At 41.3% G+C, this 19,010-nt stretch overlaps 1 protein-coding gene across 11 annotated transcripts in view; it reads right to left on the minus strand.

Annotated features, from left to right (window-relative positions):
* The window catches only part of ZBTB37 (zinc finger and BTB domain containing 37), a 27,297-nt gene continuing 8,287 nt past the window's right edge, over positions 1–19,010 (minus strand). For 5 of the 11 annotated variants that reach the window (XM_082704434.1, XM_082704435.1, XM_082704433.1 and 2 more), the window contains one exon: positions 1–16,280. In XM_082704434.1, the coding sequence (XP_082560560.1) occupies positions 15,792–16,280 (489 nt within the window). In that variant the 3' untranslated portion in view covers positions 1–15,791. The remainder of the gene's footprint in view (positions 16,281–19,010) is intronic. The other 6 variants (XR_014304247.1, XR_014304248.1, XM_082704431.1 and 3 more) reach the window with 4 other exon arrangements.

Genomic DNA, 19,010 nt, shown 5'->3' on the forward strand with positions numbered 1-19,010 from the left:
TCTGAGTATTAAACCATTTAATTCTCAAACCACTCACATGCATAATGTTCTTTTACACAGTGTTAAAATAAAGAGGAAAATGTATTTTTATACAGAATTTCAAGTATACATTAATAGACTTTTCAAATTTCTAACCAAGTTGCTAAGATTTCATTCACATTGTTCTTAAAGCTGTTCAACGAGAAAGCTTTTGCTAAACTGCTTTAAATATGTTTATATAAACCCATATCTTCACTCTTTCTGAATCTCCCTCCCCCAACCCCAGTCTCAGCCCGCCCTCCTGCCCTCCCCCCTCCCCCGACACGACAGGGCTTCCGGGGCTCTAGGAGACATGCAACCCCACCAAGGACTATTGGCTTGTCATCAGGGGAAGGACAGAATCTACAGGAGGAGAGACTGAGAACACCTGTCAAGGGAGAGAACAAATCTAATATAAATCAGAATCGTATCTTATAGCCTTTGTTTTCACTTGAGTTTTTACTTAAAGAAATCTCAGCCTCCCACAAAACAACCTAGAAGTTTCTGACAATTTGGTAGCTGAGAAAATAACTTAATACTGGGTATTTCCCCCTGGGGAAACTTCTACAATCAGGGTAGCCATTTTAAAACTTCCTCATTTTCCTTGTTTCTTTTCTTCCCTTTGGCAGGGGGTGGGGACGCTTAAAAGTGGGTAGGATTTGTGTGTTGACATTAAAGAATTTGGTTCATTTTACAGGGTCTGGCAGGAGTTCTCCCTCCTCAACTCTCCTCCTGAAGTAATCTGGCTTCAGGGCCAGGAACAGCCACTCTCCTTAGGAATTAAAGTGCATTTGTTCAGTAAAAGGGGGGTGAGGGGAGGTGCGGTTTACACTTAAGTGATAATGATTAAAAGAGGGTGGGGTGAGAGAAAATCCTATTCCTATATATAGGTATTTATAATTAAGGTCATAATAGAAACAAATATTCTCTAAGGAAATAAGATGCAAGAACCAGGGCCAGCACCCGCAGAGGGGGAAGGGCGCTCACCCGGCTCACTGACTTTTCTGAGGCATCTTTAGTAATGGTGTAATACCTTCAGATGAAAGACACAAACCTCAAATGTTTGTTTTTTCTAAGGGAAAAAACAGACCGGTAGGTTCTTCTAGTTTAAAACTCTACCTCATTCCCTTTCAGGGATAACAACATTTTAGAAACTGATTGTCTGTTTTAATACGAATCTTTGATTAGCAAGTTGTGAAAAAATGTTACCTAAGTTTGTTGCTTAAAAAATACTATGGTAGCCTTTAAAAATGCAGGAAGAGGGGGCACGTTGATCCTTGCTATCGGTATCAGGTGAGGGGAAGAGAAATTTTCCTATAGTCTCTTTATTTGATAGCTACCACCACAATCTTATTTTCTGACTATTTTCCTTGAAGTGCTTTACCGTGTCTTGAGGGACAAACCCAAGAGTTTTCCCAAGAGACGTAAATGCTACATTATCAGCTGTATGAAGAAGTGATGGGCTCAAGATGAGAAGGGGGAAATGGTCCTGGGTTCTGGCCTCTGAGTCCAGTGTGATCTGCTATTCACAGTGACCAGTAGGAAGGCACAGTGCCAGGGACAGGTAGATGGGGGACAGCTGTCACCCACCATATATAAGCACCATAGAGAACAGGTGGACAGATTTCTTTCAGACCATGTCCATCTGAAGGAAACCACATTTCAGCTACCTTGACTTTTCTATCTTTGAACCCTCAGCCTTCTCTTTTCTCAGGGCCAGAGCGTGAGTGGGTCCCAACCCTGAATGACGAGGAGCCAAGAAATCTAAGTGCTCTTCCAAATGATGCTAACATGCCAAAGATGGAGAGTTCTGGTTTTCAGATTTCTTAAAGGAGAGGCCATTGGTTCCTTACTGAATTGGCAGATCCCTTCCAGTTCTGCCATTAGGTCATAAAACAACGCAATGGGCTAAAACTGTGAACACAGACCAGAGCAGATAAAAAGGTAGTGGACTGAGAAAGAACACATTTCTATCGTTCAGGAATGTTTTTCTTCTGTTGAGCAGACGGAGGGGGGGTGGTGAAACTGTAACCAGACTAGCATCGTGTAGCTGTTTCATAAAGGACTCCCTCCAAGTTGGAGAGGAGCCGGCAAGCCCGCCCACTAGGGCAGAGAACTTGACTGGGCTTCACAGTTCCGACAGAGAATTCCCGATAGGGGATTTGTTTCATTCCTTGTTTAAAATCTAGAACAAGTTTATATATTTTGTACCATTACTTTCCCATCCTCCTCATCATTTCCCCCCTCCCCCAGGAATCAAAAAATCCAGTGCAGTTTGATTTGCATCAAGTTCAACAATGTTTCACAGTACTCCACAATCCTCCTCGGTATGAAACTCTAAGGCCTACTCTCTGATGCATGCAAGTCCCAAAGGCTACTGTTTTTCTCTTCCACCCTGTCTCAAGAAGCCTCAATTTTCTAAGGCGTAGGAGGCATTTTCTCTAAAAGATGTTGCAGCATTTACATGCGATGTAAAGGCCTCCATGCTTTAATGAAACTTCGTAGCCTGATGCTAATTCAGTCCTCTGCACTGACCAATCTTCCCTTCTAACCAATTTTTCTTCTTGAACATACCACCTATCTGAAATGTAAAGTAGCAATTACTGTAGGCAAGATATGAATGAAAATTTCTACAGTGCCCAGAATTCTCTCAGAAAAGACTGCTATAACTGAACTTGCTCTTAAACAAAAATTTCTATCATCAATGAGAAATCACTTGGTAGCTAGTCAGTTTGAATGGGGAGAAGGTGTCGCACTTGTAAGGTAATCAAACAGTTCTCCCCTTCCCATTACCATGTGCAAAGCTGCCATGGGCAGGCATTTTTACTAGCTGGTGTGGGAAGAAAGAAAGATACGGAACCTCATTTAGAAATTACCAGGTTAGGTCTCTGACACCCAGAATAGAGATACTAAAATGACTCATTTCACATTTCATGTAAAATTCAGAAATATTTAAGCCTTAGCTAGTGCATATCATTCACAAAAAACAAACAAAAACAAACCAAAAAACCCCCAACCCAACAAACAAAAAAACCCAAAGTGAAAGCCACTTTACATTGAAATCCCACTTAGAAGACCGGCTAAGAGACAAATAATCAAATGTATCACCATGACCCCCAGGAAGGATCCTTCTCTTTTTCCATTAACTTTAATAATGCTTCCTGTTTATTTTACAAATAGAAATCATCCTAGGTGGGCTGGGCTTGGCCCTTTTAATAAGTTCAAGTGCTCTATGTTAGCTAGCACAGTTGAGAAATCTCCACTCAAATCACATATGCAAAGGAAAGAGGAGTCTAGAGACCTGACTTTGAAAATCTGTTTTGCTTACCTACGCACACCTGGTATTTGGTATGGAGACCAAACTGGATGGAAGGCAACATCTCTCTCCAGAACTACTTTGAGGACAAACGGATGATCCATTTTACCACCTGAGCCTTGGCCAACTTTAAACTCAAGAGTCATGCTGGGATACCAATATGACAAAAAAAAAAAAAAAAGCAAAACAGGATTGAGGTTATCCTGCTGAAGACCACTCAAGATTACCGGGCCAGTGATTCTCAACTTTGGCTGCCCACTAGAATCATCTGGGGAGCTTTAAAGTCCAAGCTGCACAGCAGACCAATTCAACATGAGGGTCCAGTGGGGCGGGGTGGGGGGACATTGTGTACATGCCCCAGGTGATGCTAATGTGCAGCCAGGATGGAAAACTACTGGCTTAGGCCAACTGGCTCAGTAAGAAGAAGCATGCAGGCCAGTGTTCCCTCAAGTCAGAGGGAAGAAAGGTAAGACTTCATGCTTCCTCTCAGATTCATAGATTTAATACGTGCCCCAAAGACATCACCTAGGCATCTCTCACTTTTTGTTTTGTTTTTAAATAAATCACTTTGGCTGTAACAGGTCACACTGCCAACAGTAAATTTCATATTTAGGTAAGTCTGCGCTTAAGTATATGTTACAGCAAAACAGCTGGGCATGCGCCTAGAACAGACTTGGCCCAAAAAGATAAGCCAGAGGGAGGAGGATTCCTAAGCAGGCGTTAATTCCTGAGTCTAGGATATTAGCATGGCTTACAGGCTGACAATTATTCTACAGTTAGAATCTCAATAGCTGGACAGCTCTTTCTGCCCACCGGTCCTGTCCCTGTGCTTTAATACACACACACACACACACACACACACACACACACACACACACACACACACAGGCACACATGCAGAAAAGAAAGGAAGAGAAACAATAGCTGTGGTGAGTAGACTCACATGGTTTCCTGCCTCATCTCCCTCCAGAACTCATGCTGTGTTCAGGCAGACCACTAGATCGTTGGTCACCGAGGACTAATGACCATCTCATTATTTGGAATTTCACACTGTATCATTGCTTGCCTTTCCCAGTCACCAGGAAAGCAAATACTTATCAGCCAGTACCTAAACACAGAGGCCAGCCTCTGCACGTCTGAAAACAGATCACCCTCTCGTTCTCGCTCCTAACCCGAGAACGCCCATTTAGATGTTACCATCAGCCAGTGCCTTCGAATGAAAAGGTGGAAAGCGCCACAGATCCATGAAAGGGCCAAGAGTCCTTCCAAAGCTAGAACATGTGTTCCAAATGCAGGTAACCCAGCATGGCTCAGTGTACTAGTAGTGCCCCACACGGTAAGACAGGTGAGCGTCACAGCCGGATTTCAAGGTCAGGTGGTGTGACTAGTGACAATTACTGAAAGCCAGTTTCCTGACACCCGCAGCATCCAGGTGAGGCCATCTTGACTACTGTTAACAGCAGAGGCATTAAAAACAGGACTATCTCTTTGCAGTGGCTAAAAGCCAAACAAGTGATCCAAAACCCCATGTCACGCACCCCTCTGTGTCAAGATACTGGCAAAAAGCTCATCATTGGGCAAGTATGGTTAACCATCGGGTCCCTCAGGAATGGACCATCAATGGCAATGAACGAAAAACACAGCTCAGGATTCAAACAAAATGTTCATATCATTAAAAGGAGTTTGGTGCATCTTTACAAAAAAACAAAAATAAAAACAAAAAACCAAACCAAAACAAAAAACCAGAAAGATTCCACATGCACTGCCACTCTGGCCAATCAGAAGCCAGCAGATAAAAGCACTAAACCAAAGGATTCTGACAGCGTTGGATCCGGACACTGGAGCTAAGTACCAGTATCGGCACATGACCATGAGAACTGTGCTACCGCAGCCTCTAGACTCCGGCTTTTCCTTCGCTTTGCTACAAAAAGCACACTCTTTCTTCAGCCAAGTGCTCAGAGGTAGAGGAGCTGAAGCGAGTATAACAGGGGACGAGGTGGACAGTGGCTGAGGAACGCAGCTTCCTGCCCAAAGGGCTATAGGGCAATCTTGCAATATGCTCAGTCTTTAATGGGAGGTAGACTATTCTACACTGACTTATATGCCTTCATCAGACACCTGTTTCTCTCTCTCTCTCTCTCTCACACACACACAATCACATACACATCACGGCAACTCGCAAGAAAATTGCAACTTGCAGCAAAAGTATGCCCACCCCAACTGCTCCTTTTACTCTAAATTTGATATCCAACCCCAGCTCTTCTCAGGGAGATGCAAGCCAAGTTTGTTATTTTGAGGTCCCTCTTTAGGCCAGGCTTTTTAAACATACACTTCACTTTAACACCTACATTTTTTTTTTTGTCTCTAAACAACAGCTACATTAAGTGGGTGCAATGTGTTATAACATCTTTATAAATAGAAAGTGCAAGAAATAATTTTCTTAGCCAAAATACAAAGCAACAAAAAGCTCTCATAGCCTACTATGCCAAAAATCAGATTTTTCAGAATCAATGATACAGCTAACAAATGCTTCTAACGCTACCAAGGTCATAGTGGATGAGTAAATATATTTATAAACATACATTTATGAAAAAAGATACTACGAAAATAGCCAAACTTCCCACAAAAGTTATTTGCATGAACTATCTTTAGTATACCACTCTGTGTTCAATGCACATGCATATACGATTGAGTTCTATTAGTGTTATTTTTATTGGGCCAGTTTTCCAAAAAGAAAACAGGCTCATTTTTTAAAACTTCAAGTTACATGATTTAAAATCATTTTTTAAAAAATATTAGAAATACCATATAAATCCTAAATATCTCTGCTATCTCACTGATAGCTGTTCTAGATGGAGAATTCAGCCACACTCTCAGTGACCCCTGCTTGAGCGTCTCGGCTTCCAGAGGAAACACCCTTTAAGCTTTGTTCCCTGTGTTGTAATTCTGTTTCTGCACTGGTTTGTAGACAACCACTACAGTGAGGACTCCATTGCTTTAGAGGAAACTCAGTAGATCATCTTTAAATATGTCATGAACATCTGCTTTAAGACATAGCTAAGAGCAGAAATCTAAACCCTAAGGAATTTCTATTCCCGCAGAATGCTGAGACCAGCCTGAGATGCTGAAAGACTCAGTATGATCTCGGTCTACAGGTATCCTTTCCTCTGACTCTGTTCACTTCTGCAAAGCAAGACCACAGTACTTCATTCTCATGCCACCAGCAGAGGATTTCAAACTTAAGCATCACAGAGAATCTGGAGGAGGACACAAAGAGTTGTCCCCCATGGAATGAGAGACTTCTCCATAGACCACTGTAAGATTTTTTTCATTCCCTGGGAATGTATTTTTAAAAGGCTTCTCTGTCACAGAAAGCATACTTTGAGGTACATCAGAGTGGAAATGTGGGTCAAAATGAAAATGTTAAGGCTCGTTTGTTTTTAATCCATTGAAATTTACCCCAATCCTTATATGACAAAATCTAATCCTGATGCTTAATTACCTCAAACATTTCATCCCTGGCAATCCAACTACAAATGCCGAAGTCTTTTTCCTTTCCCAGCATTTTGTAGAGCCCTATATTAAGCCATCGGCCCTGAGTACCTTTTCCTGTATTTGCAATTCCTGAGGCCTGGGCTCAGGAACAGAGACCTCTTTATTCTCTGATACCTGGGGATGACCAGCAAGAAGCCCTCACCACTAATTCTCCAGAAACCCACTGCCCACGGAATGGATAGATAATCCCAAATCTTTCTTCTCTTACAAGGCATACTGATTTGGGGGGGGGGGGTGATCCTTTTTAGAGCAGAATTTTTTATCTACCCATATTTCTTCTGTCACAGCAATAGTCTAAACTAGCACAAGGCAGCAGGAGTTTAAATAAAGTACCCTAAATGACAAAAATCCTCACAGTTCAGTGATCTGTTCCTTCAGATGACAGGTTGACAGCAACTGCTAATTTTAAAGGACTAACAACAGATTAAATTGAGCAATGAATTTTCCCACATGAAAGGTGATGGGAAACGGAATGAGCTTCTTCATCTCCCAGCACAGACCCGCGCCCGAGGTGGCGCGGCGGCAGTTAAGGTGGGATGAGGACGTGTGGGTGAAGCTTTCAATGATCTCAAGAACATGATCCATGCAGCCACTCAACAGAAACTCCTGTTGAAAGAGATTTAGTAGCCATATGACTTTTCCATACCACAGGCATTTGGGCCTATTTGTAAACTTAAATACAGCTGACATCTCTAACAGCAAGCTTTTTACTCCCTCTGGAGTGTTTCTGGCTCAGTTATGTATGTACAGTTACTGTAGCTTCACAGAAAAACAACAACAACCAGCAAATGGTCACAACTTAGAACTTGGAACAAAATAAGAACAAAATGGAAATTCTGCTGTTAGATAAATGAAACTCAGTGGGTGTGTAGCTAACGAAGCCTGTTCTGAGTACTTGTCTCATTCTCCTTCTAGCTCCTTGACTGACCCAAGATAGACATCATAAGTGGTTTCTACGGCACAAACAACTAACCCAACAGAGAAGTCCAGAGAAATCAATAACCTAATGGTACCTACGACAGATTAAAGTGGTCCCAAATCCTTGACACACATGCCATCAAATGGTAAGGTATTTCCTCCCCCCTTGATCTGAGCTGACCAGTGACTCCTCTGACCAACAGTGTATGGCGGTGACCCTATGGGAGCCACCTCTGAGCCTGGACTCAGGAGGCCTGGCACCTTCTGCCCAGCCTCTTGGGAGGCCTGAGCTGCCATTTAGTAAGTCTTGGACTGCCCTGATGGAGAGACCACATGGAAAGTCCCTGAGCCTCCAGGCAGGGAGAAGAGGCCTGCTGAGCCCCATCTTCTAGCCATCCCGTAAGGCATCAGGCCTGTGAGATCGGTGTGGACACTGGAGACCAGCCCAGCCACCTACTGAATACCCAGGTGACTCCAGTCATCACCACAGGGAACCAGAGAATTGTCTAGATGAGCCCTTCCTGAATTCTGATTCATAACATAAGACATATAAAGTTGTTATTTTAAGTCACTATAGTTTAGGGCAGTTTGTTACAAAGCCAGGTATACAGGAATGCTATCTTTCAGTTTTTGCCTTGGTGGCAACTTGAACTGATTCACAACTGTCCCTACCAAATGGGTGACTCCTGAGTCAATGAGCAATACCCCCAGAAAATATCCCCTATCCAACATCTGCTCAGAGACTTTATCTTCTGAAGAAATCTTCCAAGCATGCTTTCTTGAGTTAAAAATTCACTGAAAGCAGTAGTTACTCGCTATTGTTTCTTCCAGTTCACCCCAACTTGTTGTAAGTAAACAGAGTCAATAGGATGTAGTGGAGGGAGTCTGGGCTTTGGAATCAGATGAGAAACTATTGGGTCTGCAGTTTATTCATTGTGTAACCCCGGGCTCCTCAAGTTTCTTCATCTATAAAACGTCGTAGAATTACACCGTTTAAAGCCAACATAGTCTAGTACAGTGTCAACTCTAGTGTCAGACTGCCTGGGTCAAACTTCTCTGTGCCTCAGTTTCTCCCTCCCTAAAGCAAGGAGAGTAACAGTGTCGCTCTGACGAGACTGCCGTAAGGACTGGGTGAGTTAGCTGATGTGAGACACACGGATCCGTGCCTGGCACGTAGTAAGCATTCAAAAAAACTCAACTATTTTTAGTTCTACTGTTATCACCTCACAGGCTTATTCTGAGGATTAACTGTGATTATGCCACTAAAGCACTTAGGACAGTAGAGTCTGTCCCCTTCTCTTTGATCTCTGTGGTGAAAAAAAGAGATATATCCAGACTCTAGCCAAGAGGATTCAGGACTCTCAATATAGGAAGCCACAGCTAAACTATGTCTAAAATCCATTTTGTTATATAAATTCCAAGCACATGGTCTGGTACTAAAAAGTACTTAATATTTACTTTATAGAACAGAGTCTCCTGCATACTACTTATCACACAAGTGATTTCACAGAATAGGAAACATTTTTCCACGAGAAACTCGGACTTTTGGCATTAGGGATTAATTCAGGTTCGAAGATTCACAGTTTATTAAATTGTGCTGTTGTCCACACAGATGCCGCACATATAGCTCCCTTCACTGGATGGTGAATTCTAGCCTCCTCAACAGGACTTACTGAGTAGACATGAAGAAGCAAGCATTAGAAAAGTTTTATTTTTCAAGAATTGCTCTGCCTTTATAACTCAGCTCTGTTGTTTAAAGCTTCAACTCTTTGAGTGAGCTGGCCCTTCTCAACTGCATGAAGATGGGAAGTACTTGTGATACAGATAATGAGGAAGATGCGAGAGAAGAAATTTATTCACGTATGTACTCTGTGAAGACACTACACGTACTCTGTGAAGAAACTACACATTTCACGTAATGACTGCCTTTTAAGTCACTGCTGTTCCTCCCAGTTGAGGGAGAAGGAAGTCTGCCTACACAAGAAAACTGGAGAGTCTGCAGATATCTTCCAGATTTGGAGACCACTGCTGTTGTCAGTAATTACATCCTTTGGAATGTAAGTCAGTCAGGTGTTTTAAAGGACTCATAATATCCAACTTTGGCTTGTCCTGAGCAAGAAGACCCACTTACTGCAAAGTAAAGACTGGTCCTGGGAAAAGCACTACCTAAAAAGGAGAAGACTGAAAACAGAGAAACTCCAGAAAGCAAAGAAGGCAAAACATAAGACTGGTAATTAACAAAGAAGTCATAATGCCCTGCCCACATGCTGGGCACACAACATTGTTTTCAATGCTTTCACACAGAAATGACAACTATTCCCTAGAACTCGCGTGGAACTGGAGGCAGATGGTTCACTGGGCTCTCTAAATTCAATTGCTTTCACAAGTTCTATATCCCAGATTAATCAGAAAAGCAACACTCCACAATGTCAAGAACGCTGTATTACTCTAAGTGCTCTAAGACAAGGGAGTTCTAACCTAGGCAAATATTCTGGAACTTTACAGTTTCAGGGTTGTCTATTACTCCTTGGGCATATCATACACATAATACTTACTAATGTCCAACTCAGAAAAAAGGAACTTTAGGAACAAAATGCCTAGTAGAGAGGTGCCCTACTGGAGGTTAGGTCATCTGAACTTGGTATGCGTTGGTTGAGCTGACAACAAAGGACGAATCAAATTCACTACATTGTGTCAGCATGGCCTAGAACATTTTGTCTTAAGAAATTTAACTCAGAAGTCTATGCATGGTTTCCATACAGGGAACAATTATATTCTCCTCTTATAAGGAATTCTGTTTATATTCATCCCAACATCTTCCATGTTTTGCACATCTGGCATAAATAAGCTATTTGAACAGTAAGAATGAACATTCAGAGAGCAAATAAATAATGGCCCAGTACATATTTAGAAAAATGATAGTAACAGAAATTGCAAGATGGGTCTAAGAGCAATTTGAAATCCTCAGGGATTTCATCATATTTTAAAACATTCATTGAGGGGGAAAAAAAAAAATAAAGGAAGGGAAGAAGATTTGGCTTTTTACTACTCCACATTGAACAGAGTGAGTTTGAGGAAATGAAAATGAAGGTTTGTAGTACAGAGAAAGGGTAGAGGTTTCTAATCTAGAAAGACAGTATTTTAGGTTAAGAATCAAACCACTTATTCATAACAGAAGTTAATTTTTAAAACTAATGGGAAAAAATTCATTCTTGCCATTATTATGCAAATCAGTTCAAGTGATCTCAGAGGAATGGCAAAACTTACTTATAAAAACATTAACTTTTTTTCTTACAGTATTTTATGTAAACATGGTACTCATTTAATCCTACATTATTATGCACGGGAATTATTTTTTTAATTACTTTGTTACATCTGTAACTACCATCCTAAACTTTAATCCACCTGCACCTTCAAGGCAAGGACAGATCATAAGGCTATTCCAAATGCTTTTAAAGCAATGGGTATCATTAAAAAGGAACACAGAGAGGGTTACAAGACAAAGATCTGGAAAAAGTTGGCAAGCTCTTTCAAGAAACTGATGCATACATGGCAACACGAATTTAAAAGCTCAATCAAACTATTATAAAGACAAAATGGCAGAAGTGCCAATTTTGGGGGTCACTGTTTCAAATCTAATTCTGCAGTTGGCAAACTTTTCTGTCAAGTGACAAACAGTACATCTTCAGGCTTTGCTGGTCATGTGGTCTGAGTCACAAAGCACTCGACCTTGCCATCACAGTAGAACCAATACCTGAAGATCAGGTGTGTCCCCATTCCACCATTGCTTTCTCTAGACAAACAGATGGCCTCAGGATTGGGCCCTGAGGGCCTCAGTCTGCTGAACCCTGATCTGATTCATAAATTCTCGGGATGTACTTTGCTAAGGGGCATCCTCTCGAACCCAGGGGTTTACCTGACTTAATAGCTTTGTGTCCCATTTCTAAATCTCAGCAACTAAAGTACTTCTGTGTTGTGCACCCTTCCCAAATGGCAAAGGTAAAGAGCCCTGTTTTCAAAGACAAGTTCAATAAAGACCTCTCTGTTATGCCTTAAACCAGTAAGTAGATGAGAAGAGCATCTGAGGAAGAGGAAAAACAAAACAAAACAAAACACACCCGTCTGTTGGATCTAAAGAGAGAAAAACTTCCAGGATTCCAACCCTTTCCTGATTAAATGCCTTCCACTACAATTAAGAAGACTGGCTGTCTTTGTTCAATTTAGTTTTCTTTCCATTACCCATTGTTTTTATTTCTTTAAATTAGATCTTCTAGTCAAACAAAATAAAATTTTTACTAGTTAAAAGAAATAGCTTTTAACTATTTAAAGTAACAGCTAGAAATTTTTTAAAGTATTTCTTGACCAGAGACTACTTGGCTAAGGATGGGGCTCACGATTTCACTCTTCCATCAGACCAACTTCCATCCAAGGCCAGATTTCTACTAGGAAGGTGGGAGGAAATTGGTTTATTTCTATTGTCATAACATCTTTGGAAACTCTGTTTCACTGATATAGAGGGAACTGGAAACACATAAAAATACCAAAAAACAAAGTAACAAGAAAACTTTCCTCAACTGCTATCTCTCTTTTTTTCCAATCCTTATCCTTTATTTTCACTTATTCAAGATTCGATTTGACTGTCTGGTACAATGATGGCGTGGGGGTAGTTGACAAATTACATAAAATAAAACTCAGCTCGGTTCAGAGGTAAATATGGTTCTGAGTGAAGAGAGAACAAGTCATTAGAAAGAGCCTTTCTGCCCAAGAACAGTGTTCCTGTTCGTGCCAATGCTACATCGAGATACTGATATCAGAATTCAGAGAGAATAAAAGGTACCTTTTAGAATGAAAACAGATTAATATACTGCCATCTCTCTTCTTTTGCTGACAATACTGGGTAGCTCCTTTGCTATTAAGTGCCACTCAATGAATGAAAATGGTCCCAGTGTTTGCTATTTCGTGGCATTTAAGTACTTAATGATGATTTAGCTCTGACTGCTAATGCAGTTCCCTTCACAAGGTGACATGTGCAAGTTAAGATTTGGTAATGAATTTTCGGCATTAGCTATAGTCCATTTAGTACGTCCCTAAGAGAGGTATCCTCTGTGCACACACCAATACAGCTATTCCTTAATGTAGATAGAACACTACTAACCCTATGACCCTACAGTGATGTTAGCTAAGGACTAGGACAATGTCACAGTGAACCTGAATAAGAATCTTGGATAGTTATTTAGAATAATAATATCTTTTCTGGCTAACATGGAAATTGCTTTCAGAAACTTTTATTTGTTTAAAAGCTAGCCTGGCTTGAACGTTCACGAATTTCATGGCTCTGGGCTAGGCCAGTTAAGAGGTGAGAACCAGCAAACATGACTGTGTGCTGCTGTGGTCCCGGAAGACCTGGTAGCACTCTATTCACAGTATCAATACAGCAGAAACCTATGACAAATGAATGGGAAGGGAGGTGAACCCACGAAACACTCACAGCATTTCCACATCTACTAAACAGCCCCGACTTCATTTAAAAGGTCAGTTGCTAATCCTCTGGCTGGAGTACTTGGAGTACTTGGAGTACAAATGCTGCAAAGTCTCTCTTGACAAAGATGACTGCACTTCACCTTTACAATTTGGTAACAGTTTAAAAAAGCTCTATTTCCTCACAGAAAAATCTAAGAAACTAACAAAGCATAAAGAACTTTCCAGCATACTACTTCTCACAAGTAGGATGGACTTAACATTTTTTTGGTAGGCTTGAAAGCTCCATCGACAGCAGCGTATTCTGTCCTTCTCACATGCCTGCCTATTCAGTAATGGCAAAATCTGTCCACGGACAGCCTAGATGACCAGCTAAAAGGTTTCCCTACAGATTTTAGGCTAATTTCAAATCCTCTTCTATGCCACAGAGCATAGCTGGTCCCTAAGACGGCCCTATCATGCTGTTGCTCAGCTAAAGAGGAGAATGCTCCAGTCTAGGTCTCCGAAAGACAAAAGACCGCTTCGCCGGATTGTGTAAGGGTAGGCTCTTATCACATGGTAGCATCATTACATTCCTATTACAAGATGCATTTCCACGTTCTTCCAGAAGGGAAAATAACCACTCTCTGGGGACACGGTGCAGCTTTGTGTGTACGTACAATTCGCAGATTGCTCAGGAGCTACTCTTTGCACTCTAATTTCCTGTCATCAAAGAAATGCCATTCTTTTCCACCCACCTTTCCACATACCACAGAGCATTCTCAGAAAGGGAGCACGCTACTAACGTTCTCACAGATGGCTCACCGGTGCAGGCATGACCAGCCCTGCCCCGGATCTCTTTTACAATCATCTATGCCTCTGCACCAAAATAACTCAAACCACTGCATATTTAAATACTCTTAAAACACTAATGATCCATTAGGATACGCTATGGGTTTTTCTCTTTTCTATTTGCACTGTAAGCATCTCCTTGCCTGCACCCCTTACTAATCCTCCTCCGTTCTCTGAATGCGAGACAGGGCATCTAAAACTCTACATGTTTGGTAAATTTTTTCTGACTCTCAGTGCTGGATTAGGAATCTCAGAAATCCCCAGAATTACCAAAAAGGTCCCTTGAAGTTTTAAAAATCTTAGGAATGATTAAGTAACCAAACCTGATCAAAACTGATCCTTTGATCAATTTATTGCAACGTGATTGTGCATGATGTTTTCTGGTGAATGCCCTGTAGTGTATTATTAAAAAGCAAAGCTCTTGGAGTCACCAGCAATTTGCTGATGATGGGTTTATGAATTACTAGGTTTGCAGACGCAAGACATGGATTTAGTGAGGTTCTTCTATTGGCTTGAAAATATAAACTTTTACATGTGTAGAAGGAAATGGAATTGTGGTTGCAGTAAGAACCATAGTGTTGAATTTCTTCAACCACACTATTGCAGAAAAAATGTGTTTAAAACTTCATATAAAAGTTATCAAATATGGAGACCTGTAGATTTAAAAATACAGTCCAGGCTCATTTCACTGGAAAGTGACACTTTTTGATGTATAATATTGCTGTTATGTGAAAGGAGGAGCCACAGAGACTGGATGAAACTTTGGTACTCAGCCTAACACATTAATTCATCTGGACTAGAGCCATTTCTTAACACCCAAAGATATTTAAGCACTACGGGGTACAAATCCCGACCAGGAAGTGGCAGTGCTCTGCACCATTTGATATTCGCACAAAAACCCCACTTCCTTCCCTGCTCCCCTCTTCCTCAGTGGGACACTCAAGCCCCCAAATGTAGCAGAACCTACTGCGAACACTCTGCTGCTCATTTCACTTCCAGTTGCCTAAAGTGCTTCAGGTGACGCTGCCCACGACAACACCGCTCCAAGATGGTGGCTTACAGGAAACAATCAGGCAAAGTATCAGATGCCTAATCAGAGCGAAGGTAAGGTCTAACCTTTCAAAGCAGTTAAGAACCACCAGGATACCTTTTTTTTTTTTTTTCTCTTCAAATGTGAAACTGCATGTTCTGGCAGGGAGGGAAGAGGAGAGACGCCTCCTCCCTGGTGCCGTCCCGACTACTTCCTTCTCTCCTGTGGCTGGCTGGTTCAGATGACCAAGGCTCCTGCTGTTTTTTCAGATCCGGGCAATTATAGCCACCAGGATGGTATGGACCAAAGTACAGTGTTCAAACATGACTGGTAGATAAATGACCATTTATCATTGTTTTGTTAAAAAATTTTTTTCTTATAAAGTTAACAAACCAAGGCTGTTGATCCCTGAATTAGAAAGTTGATTTGCTTGATTATTTTCCAAAGGATGAGGTGGGAAGGAGGAGGGGAAGAGCCTCTAGTGCTTCTGCGTATGTTGCTCATCCTCTAGTTTGGCAACATCTTGGGCGCATCTTCCGATCTAGTGATGTGGCATTTTGTAAATCTAAGTACCAGCCCAGGGCCCTGATGCTGGCTGCTGACGGCCCAAAGGGGAAGAGGGTCTGCCCCCTCCCCCTCAAAGTTTCAATCTGGCCCAGTGGTGGACACAGAGCCCTGGGCAGTTTCCCCAGGAGCAACTGTCTCTTCTTGAGAAGGTGACTCTTCCTCAGCTTGTCCTCGAGACGTGACAGTTGTTTCAGGGGAGATGCTATGGGGCCCCTCCAGGGGTATACAGCCAGGGTGGTTTTTGCGAAAGTGCTGATTCAAGATGGCCTGGAAGGGGAAGCTTTTGCCACAAACGTGACAGTGGAAGGGTTTGTTACCTGTGTGCTTGCGGATGTGATACTCCAGCTGATCTTTCCGGGTATACTTCTTGCCACACATGCGGCAGACAAATGGTGTGATACCCATGTGCAGGCGCATGTGGCGGTCCAGGCTCCCCTTCTGGTTGAAAGATTTGGCGCAGTAGATGCAGGTGAGACGGGGGTTGTACCGGAACCACCGCTCAGATACTTCTTGCTCCCGGAGATACTCCACATAGCCACTTACTCCCATCATTGCAGACTCCTCCACCTGTGCCAGGTGAGGAAAGCAAGAAAGAACACTAATGCTTAAGTATACATATTAAGAGAGATCAAATCTCTTTTCACTTCTCATACTAAGCCATCTGCTAATTTTTAGGAGAGATCCAAACAGGAAAGTAAATACTACAAAAAACATGTAGCTGAAGACGTTAATATAATACTACAAAGAACAATCTTAGGACACTCAGATTTCTTTCAAAGAGCAAGAGAGCAGAGTTACTTGGGCTGACAACCAGCCTGCTCGTCAAACCCCTGCTGAATGTCGTATTTTACAGTCACAGGAGAACCTTAGGCCAGTGGTACCATCCTCTGGACTCTCAACGATCACATAGGCCTTTAAGCAGTGCTGGCCCAGTAGGACCTTCTGTAATGATGGGAATGTTCTATAACCTGTACCATCTCATGCAGTAGCTCCTACCTATATGTGCCTCTTAAGCCTTTGTAATATGGCTAGTTCGACTGAGGAATTGAATTTTTAATTTTAATTGTTTTCAGTTAATTAAAATTTAAACTTAAATAGCCACATGTGACATGGCCAATGATAACAATATATGATGGCAGAGAACACATTATGTGTGGCAAACACATCATAAATTCTATTTATGGTACTATCATTAACACCAAAATCTAATCCTGCAGTAACTACCTTTACAAAAGATATACAATTTGTCAGTAACAATGTTCTTTACCCAAAAATATGTTAGTGCCATATCAATACATAGGATTTTCGTTCTACTCAAACTGTAACTGACCTTGGAGCAAAGTGGCAGAAGAGGTGGGAAAGGAAACAAGGCTGAGATATGGATTTACTAACTCAATTATTCCTTCCTGTACCCTTTTCACAAATTGATACTCATTAAGTATTCACTGACCGTTGTCCACCAAAGACAATGACCGATAACTACAGAGAAAGAAGTGTAAGACTTGGTTTCTGATTTTGCCCTTTGAATAAAAGATATAGTTTCTGAACAAAAACCAGACAAAGATTAATAGGATCAATACATATTCCTCATGATGCTGCTTATTCACTTTTCAAACAGCTTACCCTGAAGGTTACGCGGGCAATAAGGCGCACAGACGTATTACCGTCTCGCTTTATACATCTGTTTGTAGTGGTTTTGAGTTGATTTAAACATATTATTAAGATAGAATAATCTGGGATGCCTGGGTGGCTCGGTTGGTTAAGCAGCTGCCTTCGGCTCAGGTCATGATCCTAGCATCCTGGGATCGAGTCCCACATCGGGCTCCTTGCTCTGCAGGGAGCCTGCTTCTCCCTCTCCCTCCGAATCTGCCTTCCACTCTGTCTGCCTGTGCTCGCTCTCGCTCTCTCTCTGACAAATAAAAAAAAAAATAAAATCTTTAAAAAAAAAAAAAAAAAAAAAAAAAAAGATAGAATAATCTGCGATGCCTGGATGGCTCAGTCAGTTAGTGTCTGCCTTTGGCTCAGGTCATGATCCCAGGGTGTCCTGGGATCGAGTCCTGCTTTGGGCTCCTTGCTCAGCAGGGAGCCTGCGGCTCCCTCTGCCTGCTGCTCCCTTGCTTGCGCTTGCTCTCTCTCTGACAAATATAAAATAAAATAGAATAATCCGTGATGTATATATTATCTCTCCAATCTCTCTTCTAAAACAATCTCCCTGCCAAAGTTAAACTTTTTATGTTGTGGTAACAAATATATCTAAAACATTAAAAAAAGCAATTATTATAAAATAGCATTACAACGCTGCTATTAATTACATCACTAACCCTTCAGATTACTGAAAAGGAAAGCTTTCCTTTTCTTTCTGATTTATTTTTCCTTATGACAGTCAGAGTATACATATTTTCCTAACTTTTCATTAACAATTTTAGGTAGAATGGTATGCTGAATTGCTAATCACCCAAAAATTATCATCCAATGGAAAATTTTTTCTTCATTAACCTAACTTATTTCTCTCCTTTCATATATTATTATTTTTTATTGTTTTTTATTTTTTATTTTTTAAGATTTTATTTATTTATTTGACAGAGAGAGATCACAAGTAGGCAGAGAGGCAAGCAGAGAGAGAGAGAGAGGAGGAAGCAGGCTCCCTGCTGAGCAGAGAGCCTGATGCGGGACTCGATCCCAGGACCCTGAGATCATGACCTGAGCCGAAGGCAGCGGCTTAACCCACTGAGCCACCCAGGCGCCCTATTATTATTTTTTAGAGAGAGCCACAGGGGAATGGGGAGAGGGAGAAGAAGAGAATCTTAAGCAGGCTCCTGCACTGAGCACAGGCTCCATCTCATGACCCTGAGGTCATGACCTGAGCCAAAATCAAGAGTTGGATGCCTAACTGACTGAGCCATCCAGGTGCCCCTCTCATATTATTTTTAAAGAAAATTCCAGACATAATTTCATTCATAAATCTCCTACTAAAGTATCTCTAAAAGACAAAGATTATTTTTCTTAATATAATCAAACTACTACTACCACCCCTAAAAAACCCAGTAATTCATCAATATCAATTAAAGACCCTGTTTTGTTTTACCTAATATGAATATTAACAAAGTGGTTAAATTTTTTAATATGTGAAATAAATAAGGGCTCCTCCTACCTGGAAGTTGAGAGTGGGAACAATATATTTCTTTTAATGAATCATATAAAAATTTTGGATTTGCTTTTTATAACTATTTTTTGAAAGTTTATTACTATTACTTTTTTAGTTGGGGCTTGAACCCATGACTCCAAGATCAAGAGTCA

The sequence above is a fragment of the Mustela nivalis genome (assembly GCF_964662115.1).
Source record: "Mustela nivalis genome assembly, chromosome: 16".
Lineage (NCBI taxonomy): Eukaryota > Metazoa > Chordata > Mammalia > Carnivora > Mustelidae > Mustela > Mustela nivalis.